General features: G+C 38.1%; 1 protein-coding gene across 1 annotated transcript; it reads right to left on the reverse strand.

The window, feature by feature from the left end:
* Nucleotides 1-203: 203 nt before the first annotated feature.
* irx1b (iroquois homeobox 1b) lies at nt 204-3,954 on the reverse strand. Its single transcript, XM_053490103.1, has 4 exons — nt 3,546-3,954; nt 869-1,760; nt 617-692; nt 204-501 (listed from the first exon to the last, which is right to left on the reverse strand). Exons 1-4 carry the CDS (start codon nt 3,768-3,770, stop codon nt 456-458), a joined length of 1,239 nt encoding a protein of 412 aa, XP_053346078.1. The 5' UTR covers nt 3,771-3,954; the 3' UTR covers nt 204-455.
* Nucleotides 3,955-9,970: the final 6,016 nt, after the last annotated feature.

The following is a 9,970-nucleotide window of genomic DNA, read 5'->3' on the forward strand; positions in this document are numbered from 1 at the left end:
AAACCTATTTAATAAAAAAAATTAACCTTTTTTCTTCTCTAAAAAGTGAAAGTCAAGCTATCCTCATAATTCACACAGCCCCAATAGAAACATCAAAAAGTTTAATTCCATCTGATTTTTTATGATAAAAAGAGATTATATCTGTGATGAGATTGTTATAATTATATTTAGTTTATTACACAAAAATAGATCATTTACACACATTGGCCTTTTAACAAATACTTCTTGAAGTCTGTAAAAAGTGATGGCAATGAGCTACATGGTAAACACACACCATAGATACATGCTGCATTTAGGCTCAATGTAAAATAAAAACAAATACAAAGTTATACAGCGTATTGAAACATAAGGCTATAAAATACTTTTTTGGTGTATTTAATGACGTAGGATACTTTCTTTCTCTGATACTGGTTGCTTTCACGTAATAATTTAAGTCAGTTCTTTAGGAGCCGTCTTCAGGAAACAGTCTTCAGTGCTCGCTGTGCTGTTTCATGGTGAGACCTGAGTGAGGTCAGTAAAGAGGAGGTGTTGATGAGTGGGATTATTTAGGGGGAAAAGGGGAAATCATTTGTGTTTAGTGAATAAAAGTAAAAAATAAAAATAAAAAAAAACCTACCTGTCATGAATGACTGGAAATTGTGGTCTCTGAGAAGGAAGTGCTGGAGATTCAGTTCTCTGAACATGTTCTCGATCTGTTTAAGGAATTATAATTAGACTTCTATAATAATAATAATAATAGATTAAATGTTCATTGTAAAAAAAATGGCTCAAATGTGTCAGAGCAAAGACATAGTAAATCTTAACTTGTAAACATTTGATTTGATTTGTGATGTTTAATCTGTTTCCCCCATAAAGTCATGGAGCATACCGGTGTTGTGCTGTGGGCTGAGACTGCGTGTAGGACTCTCACTCTGAGCGCTTGAGGTTATGTAATGGCTGCTCGGACTCACTCCCATTAAAGAGCGCACACCGATTAGAGGTCCTGCACCGAGCAAAGCGCCTCCAGTCCAGCTGTTCAGCTTCCCGATCTGACACGTGTAAATCCCGTTAGTGGATAAAAACGCCGGGTGCGCGGTGACCGCCGTGCTCGCTTTCTGACAGTTATCAGGACTCGTCGCAGTTTCCGCGAGCGACCAGATTTTGGGTTTGTTTGAGTTCACAGGTCTCTGGCATCCCGGAGAAACGTCGCCCGAGCCGCTTTTCCCCGCACACGCGTCTTTCCCGCCGGCCACGGGGACGCCCGGGCTGTTCAGCGCGCCCGCGTCTGCGCCCTCGCTCTCCGATTCGCTCTGCTCGTGCGCCTTGGCCTCGCCCGGCTCTTTGCGCGCCTCTGCGCGCTCGTCGTCGGTGTCCACGGTCTCCAGGTCGATCTCCTCCTCGCGCTCGTGCTGCTTGTGCGCGCTCTCGTCGTCTTCGTCGTCGCGGTCGCTGTCGTAGCCGTCCTCGGCGCTGCGCCCCCACGTCACCTTGTTCTCCTTTTTGAGGCGTCGGCGCGCGTTGGCGAACCACGTGCTCACCTGCGTCAGGGTCATTTTGGTCACGATGGCCAGCATGATCTTCTCGCCTTTCGTGGGATACGGGTTTTTCTTGTGCTCCTGCAGCCAGGCTTTCAGCGTGCTCGTGGTCTCGCGTGTTGCGCTCTTGGCCCGCGCGGGGTCTCCGTACTGGTACTGCCCGTACGGGTAGAAACCGGGGGCCGTGTGCACCGCGAAGCCGGCTGGGTGAGCACCGGGGTTCTCCTTCAGCTCGTACTGGGAGCCCTGAGGAGGGAAAAAACAGACCATACTGTAAATTCTAACGTGTTTAGGCACAGTACAGAAACAGAGTGATAGCCTTACATATGGTTTACAGGTCTGGTGATGCTGGGGAAAGTTTTGTAAAGGCCCCAAACTGTACTTTGCCAGAGTGATGTCATATGCAAGGTAAATTTTTGGTTCGTTCAAAAAGCACATTTATACCTTAATTATTCATGGTACACAAGTTACACCTTAAGAAACTCTTGTGTACAATAATAATAAAATAACTGAAAATAAAGTTCTTACATGAAGGTGCACTACATGCACGACGCACTTCCCCCAGAACTTAGAAAAGAGTTCATACAAAAGATCCAAAAGAGTTTATATTAAATTTGGATTTAAGTGGCTGCCATTATTAATAATATAAAAGAGGTTTCTGACCGATTTATCCCAGTGTGATGCACAAAACCTGTTTAATTGTCTTCTTCCATTAAAATATTCATCTCTTTTTGTTGGTTAATCCATTACCTAACAGGAATTAATTAGTAATTTAATTATTGGGGAATTAAACACAGTTGATGCTGAGAAATGGAACATTCCACTGTGCAGTGAAATAGGGGTAGGATTTCTTAATACAGTTTGACTCTAAACAGGAATCTGCCAAGAAAAATAATATGCAATAATTTCTAAGGTATTTATTCAGTACATCAGCACGTATAATATTACTATGAAAAATGTTTATAATATATTCCTGAAGAACTATGCAGACTGTTGGCAACCACAGCACATCTCCTCTCACATCTGCACTGAAGACTTCCAGCTAAATTCACACCAGCAGAGCTAAGACTGCTTTCAGTGGCATTGAGGTCCAGATGGGAACTTTAGCATATCACATTAATTTCACACTAAACCTGTTAGTGTACTTAATGATTTGAAGTCATTAAGGTTTGCCTTGATGTTACTCAAACTAAACTGTAAACCCTAAGACAGACAAACACGAGAAAACAAAATTAATACTTAGTGATTTAAAATTATACTAGTGATTTTTCTTTTATTTTATATTTGGCCAGGTGGATTTTAAAAGTAGTGTTGGATATATCATGCAAAATGATTAATAATTTCAAGTTAATCTGCATTTAGTTATTTTAGCTATTTCAATTATACTGTTAGTAGTACGAATCTAGTAATAATAATGATAATAATAATAATAATAATAGCTTTACAAATGCTACACAATTAAGATGCCCGACTAAATAAACTTTGCAGAAAAAAATATTATATAAAGGTAAGATAGTACAATTCTCATATATATATATTTGCATGTAGTTTTTGGGAATTATTTTTTACTTATCAATTTATAACAGCAAAACGTCAGGTTAAAATAAACCTAAATGAAGAACATTACAGGTGGTGTCATGTGCAATAAATGTACATGTTTTATATGTGTGTTATGTGTGTGTGTGTTGTCTAATATTATTTAAAAAAAGTTTTTCTTTTTTGTTTTATTTATAGATAGAATCAATATTTAATGTTATTGTTTATGAAATGTATTTAATCAATTACCAGTTCAACATCTAGTGAGGCCTTGTTTATTGGCATGTGCATTGAACCGCTAAGTTAGTTACTTCTTGTTCGTAACTAGACCTTTAATAAACTTTGCAATTGTCATGTTTATTTTTTATATGTAACAATTAAACATTGAACCAGCTCTATTTATTTATTTATTATAGTTGTTATTTACATTTAAGCCCAGTGTTGGTTGTTTATAATTGCCTAGTGAGCGCTAATGAACGCAGGTCAGGATCTCACCATGTGGCTGAGAAGAGCCGCCTCGGCGCTGCTGTACGGCATGAAGGCTCCGTACCGGTGCGCGCTCCACGGATGTGCGTACACGCCGAGTAGCGGCGCGAGGGCAGCCGCGGAGCTCACCGGACTCCCGGTGACACCGGCGCCGCTCTCTGAGCCGCCATCCCGCGGCGGAGACGCTCTCTCTACTCCGTACACCTGCGGGAAGCCCAGCTGAGGGAAAGACATGTCCTGGTCCCGGAGGAAAACTAGTACAAGTAAAAGTCCCGAGAAAAAAAATCCACGCAAAAAAACACACACACACGCATACACACAAACGCGCGCGCGCACACAGTGACAATCCGCCGCAAGCGTCTCCGAGTTTGTGGTTGCTGTAGGAACGCGCGTTCCGCTCGGCCGCGCGCGCTGCTCTGCGTCTCCTGATCTGAAGTTGACGGGTTTGATTGGCACGCTACTTAAAGCGCGAGGCCACGCCCACAGCAGGGCCACGCAATTTCCCCCTCTCCTTCTGTGTGTCAGAATGCATGCACGCCTTACAGCACTTAATGCTCTAGATTTGTTACATTATATTAAAACAGGTACTGTAGACGTGTGTGTGTGTGTGTGTGTGTGTGTGTGTGTATCTATGTGTGTTTAAGAGACCGACTTGTCTTGAATGCAACGTGAATATAAATGTGGTCCATGTAAGCTACATCACACCCGCACACACACACACACACACACACACACACACACACACACATATGCTCACAAGATCTTTTTTTTTTTTTTTATAAAAAAGTGCGTGTGTGTTTTTGTGAGTGCATGCATTCTTGCATTATGTTCATATAAATAGAATGCAAATAAAAATGCATGTGTTTAAATGCAGCCATTGCACCTAATACTGGACTGTAAAGTGATTTTGTGGATATGCATGCATACACCCATGTCTAGCCATCATTATATATTATTAATATTAAAACCTGAAGACAAACTGCTATGAAGGCAAACAATGTCTCCTTTTTATTGGATGGATAATTCCAAAGCTAACATCTGATAGCCTGGATCAGCATGGAGGCGGATCAGTGTGGAACGGAGGTGTGTTTAGCCCTCATTACCAGCAGTGGATGAGAGGAGAAACCGCCCAACCTGGGGCAGATTGAGCCTGTGGGTTTTTTAATTGCAGCTCCTTCTTATCGCAACCTCTCAGAGGGATCAAATGGCCAGACTGAATGGAGCATTTCATTAACCCGTCACCTTATCACACAGCCAACCTGTGTGATGCTAATGCACCAATTACCATAGGCAGGGATCCGGGCTCGAGGTTACAGAGACACCCCCCTTCTCTCTCTCTCTCCCTCTCTCTGAGCCACAGCATGTGTGAGATATTATAATTGAGGTAAATTATCATTTCCCCTAAAATCATTAGTACTGACAAATACTATATGCAGCATCATATCAGCTATATGCCATATACACACTTCAGTACTATTATTACATGTAGTTACTATTCATTAAAAGTTGTATTTAATATTGACGATCATCCATAAAGAAAGTCAGGTAGTGTTTACTTGTTGATAAATTAAAATAGCTGTTTGTTGGGGAAGAAAACACAATCATATCATATGCATATAGCATATAGCATACGTAAGTATGGATTTATCATGAACATGTAAGAAAAAAACAAAAAAACATATTCATACATTTATAAAACAAACATTAAAAAAAAATTTGCATTTTCATTTTATATATATTATTACACATATATATTTTATTACTTTATATCAAAGTAATTTACCTTGGTTGCCATCCTGGACATTTAGCTTGTCCTACCAAACATAAATACTTAATGTTATATCATAATGGTTTTTAATGTGTTTTTAAAATCCTGCAGTCCACAATTCACATTTCTGAAAAATCTTAGCGCATTCATCCAGGTCTAATATTTTGTTAGTCAGGACCACGAGAACATTTAAAATACGTCTTGTACACACTCATGTGTGCTTCACACAAGCTAGTCATCCAACCTCAAACCCTCATGTTTCCTCCACCACTGATTAGTCTTGACTTTCCTACTCACAGTTCTAACTGTGCATATATGTAGGCAGTGTGTTTTTATTTTAAAGAATGGAGAGAATGCCAGGCCTGAGCTCTAACACTCATTCGTTTGTAAATTCATGAGATGTATGAGCATGTGGGCCTTTTTAACATTTCTGTGCAAAGACACACACCAAATATACTCAGTCATGAGCTGTGACTAGGTTCAGAAGGCTTCCTTTTTATAAATCTCGTGCCTCAGTGGTCACACATCAATTCTTCACATATGTGTTTCGGCAGGACGTTTGGATTTTATAGGACAGGATTGGGCTTTTTTTGAGAGTGAGACTGTTTAGTGTGATCAAATATTTACTGATCGTATATTCAAACACCATAAATTTGGCTTGAAATTAACGGTGGGGCGCCTGTCTCAAAGCTGTTTCCAGCATGTCCTTACAGCAGGTCCTCACTTTCTCTTGTAGTTAAAAAACAAAACAAAAAAAAAACAAACAGCCAATCAACCAACTGAACAAACAAGCCAAAAAAAAGGGGGGATTGTTACCAAAGAAATTACAACACACACACTTCTCCACCTTGAAAAGTTTTTCATGGTGGAAAACCCACTGACTGTGTTACAAAGCACTGACACCAGAGATTCCTTTTAAAAACTGTATTAATGATCACATAGTTCAACTGGTCTATCATAACATCCAGTATACAAGTGAATGAGATGTTATTATAGAAACTTTAAGATTATTATTATTAACTTTAATCCAATCCAACAAATTCAACTGAAGAACTAACATCGATGTGGTTAATAGCTCTAATTTGGATATCTGTAATTTATCTCTTTTTTTTTTTGGAACTTGTGTGCACAACTTTTACATTATACAGTGCAGTATATGGCAAATATTTTCTCGTCTTAAAGACAAAACGTTTCCAAAGGCTGCGTTTTATATAATATATTTAACATGCTCAGAGACAATGCTTACTCATTTTACTTTTTAAAGAAAAAAAATGAAATTATTAATATTGTGAATTTTATCTTTCATTTTCAATTGTTTATTGCAAATTGGTATCACAAAATCATGACACTTTTCTACATAAATACATTGATACATACATTTTGATTCTCACAATGCTTCCAATAACTTAGATCAGTAGTTTAAAAATGAATAAAAGTACATTTTAAGGATACTTTGATATCATTCTCATTCAGATTATATCCTGTACACTGGCAGCCAAAAGCATTAAGATACCATGTATTATAGTTCTTCCTGTGCATAAAACAGATGATGTCACTCATTAGTTCATGCCTGTCTGGTTGTGCGAATTAGAATCAGCTGCTTTAGTTAAAGGATGGGAAATTTTTTCCCCAGGACTTTAACCTTCTTATGCCAGGGAAAAGTCCACCTCTGCACACTATTGGCTAAAACTATAGGGAATTCTCAAGTAAACTGCAAACTTCTGTAGCAAATTTATGTAAATGCTCTTCAGGAAGCAATCTAGCAGGCATGGATTGAAGAAGTGACACCAGAGTACTGCAGACATCCCTTTGACTCTATGCCCAGACTGATCCAGCAAGTTTTGAAGAATAAAGAATTTCATACTAAAACACATTATTCTTATCTTGATTGACATTATCTAAAAAGTTTTCATTAAAGCTTTGAATTTCACTTGAATGTCCAAATACTTTTCCTCACCATTGTGTTGCCACCCATATATGGCAAAAACTACAAACAAATATCTAGGGTTATACTGTATATTACAATTTAAAATTGAGCTTCTATTACATTACATTTTTCTCTAATGGTCGGGGAAAGTATACTTAAAGCATTTCTGAGGAATGGATTTGAATAAGTGTGTTTCAGTACATCTTTCTCACCATTATTGATTTTGCCATATTTGTGATTTAACAATCAAATGTAATTAAAATGTATACCCCCCCCCCCCCCCGCCATCACCAATTTGACCAATATAGCAAGAGAATAATAAATGATTAGTAATAACTCCTGTCATATAATGCTAACAAGAGAGCAGATCTCGTCATGTAATCTGAACTATTTCAAATTCTCAACTCTTGGCTTCTGAAGGTTTTCTGCTTTCTGGCTGGTGTGTAATTTTAGTACAATCTGCAGTTAAAAGATCTGATTAGGGGCTTTTAATAAGAGATCCTCTCAATTGTCATCTTCCACTCTGTCTCCATCTGCCTCAGTGTGTGTGTGTGTGTGTGTGTGTGTGTGTGTGTGTGTGAGAGATATGATGACACTGGGGAGCAGAGCTCATTTTGCAGTCCATTAGCAGAGGGCAGGACTCCAATTCCCATGAGTCCTGATCATCCACGTTTCCTCTCCCTGCTGCTCGCACACCATGAAGCTCTTCACCTCTCGAACCTCCCTCTCACTCGCTGACCTTTATAACGCTGTTGGCTAAACATTGTCTCTTCCTATAATGAGCTGCAGTAACAAATGAATTAGTGTGTGCGTGTGTGTGTGTGTTTAATAAAATAAGCGATTATACGACTGTTTGCTTCTACATTTGTTCAGATAGGATGTGTGGTGGTGGGGTCATAAGCATTGTGCTTTTTTAAAATTTATATTCTTTCTATGTTCATAATTCATCTATGAAATGTGATTTTTTTTTATGTTTTATTTTTAATTTAATCTTTTTTAAACCTAATTTATTTATTTATAAATTTGATATATTCTTTTTATTTATAAATGTGATTTTTTTTCCACATGATATTTTTTAAAATTATTTACTATCTCCACATGATTCATTTGTTTATTCACCTATTTTTTTTTTTTTTACATGATTTTTCACAAATTCTTTATTTTTACACTTTCCATCTTCAAGTTACTTGGATTCTCATTTCTTTACAATTTACATAAGTTCATTTCTTTTTCAAGTGATATTTGTGAATTCACTTTCGCATAGATCTTTCATGTTACTTTTCACTATGCATCTATTTCCATTTATTTTTCATTTTCCACATGAAGGTCATTTTTCTTATATGTAATAAATTGATATTTGAATATAAATGTATTCAATATTAAATATAATGTAATATTATAGATAGTAGATCTATTCATATAACACCAGCTTAATTTCGGTTCACATAAACAGTTTGAGTGCATACCATTTTTCACGTGTGATCACATACGATTCAAATAAATCACATATTGAATCACAACACACCTGACTAGCAAATGAAACATTAACTAGAAGCAATAGGCCATTATAATAACAGTTTGTGCTTGGTATGTCCACAACGGGGCTGCTTATTTAAGGTAATTATCCCTGAAGAACACTTTCATGTCGCTGCCCGCAGGACTCACGTGGACCTTACAGCTCCAGTCTTCCCTTAATTGACAGATAAATGAGCGTAATGGCCTCTGGAGGTGTTGTAAGTGACAAAGGCATAGAGGTAATGAGTGTAGATCTCACTGAAGAACTCCTGTGTGAGACCATCATTGTTTCATTTCCCTACCTGGTTGAGGGAGAACAAAAAAGGAGAAACATGGGGGAGGGAAAAGTGCTCCATGAGAATGCAGCTACTCCGCCTAATGAACGGGTGTTACACTCTGTAATGATGGGTATACTGCCTCATTGCTGGAAAAACACATACACACTTTCTCATAATAACCTTAAACACATTTGAAAGCAAAAGGCAGCCGTCTTACCTTCAAGCTGATTCTTTTATGTATTGTATTGTATTTATAACCTGCAGAATGCTCAGGTCTGCTCGACCAAAAGGTGTTGATTTTATTTTTTTAGACTTTAGTGCAATTAATTTTTCCTTACTACTACTTTTTCCCCCCAAAAAAATTAACAATACATGGATAATGAGACAGCATAACTCCCTACCGCTGATTATTTTTCTTATTACATCGTGCCTCCTAAGTCTTTTATTCCTTACACATATCATGGTATCTAGCCTGAGGGGAAATGGCCTTAGTAGATATTCCTCACCATCAATTAGTAGATGGGTCAGAGTTTGAGTGTAATCAGGTCTTTAGAAGAGTCAATGGGTGTCATTAAGTGCGTAAGATCCTCAGATAACATGAACTCACTTTAGCAAAGGTCAATTGCCTTCAGCACGATGGTGCAGATCATTACTCAAACCTTGAGCTGGGATTTTGCTCAATGTTTTTTTTTTTTTTTTTTTTTTCACAGAGGTTCACCAATTAACCAGCACCCATCTCCACTGTAAGCCATTTAATTTAGCTCCGTCACTTCCAGCAGAGATTCTGAATTTAACTGATGTTTTACATGATTGCTGCCCAAATTCTCCAAGTCCTCCACCCACCGCTGGGAGCACAACAAAAAAAAGCTTTCAAGCAGGTTCTCCTCTGAAGCTATGCATTTGATTCTCTTTCACAGATTATTTACTCCTTTGTTTCTCGACTAGT

The sequence above is a fragment of the Clarias gariepinus genome, chromosome 28 (assembly GCF_024256425.1).
Source record: "Clarias gariepinus isolate MV-2021 ecotype Netherlands chromosome 28, CGAR_prim_01v2, whole genome shotgun sequence".
In the NCBI taxonomy this organism is placed as follows: Eukaryota; Metazoa; Chordata; class Actinopteri; order Siluriformes; family Clariidae; genus Clarias; species Clarias gariepinus.

Bases quoted from the DNA above. Each gene is read 5' to 3' on its own strand.
- irx1b (XM_053490103.1), bottom strand. From the start codon at position 3,770: ATGTCTTTCCCTCAGCTGGGCTTCCCGCAGGTGTACGGAGTAGAGAGA. The intron at 1,761-3,545 runs GTGAGATCCTGA...TTCCCTCCTCAG, and splicing joins CGGCTCTTCTCAGCCACATG to GGCTCCCAGTACGAGCTGAA. The intron at 693-868 runs GTATGCTCCATG...TTCCTTAAACAG, and splicing joins CAGCCCACAGCACAACACCG to ATCGAGAACATGTTCAGAGA.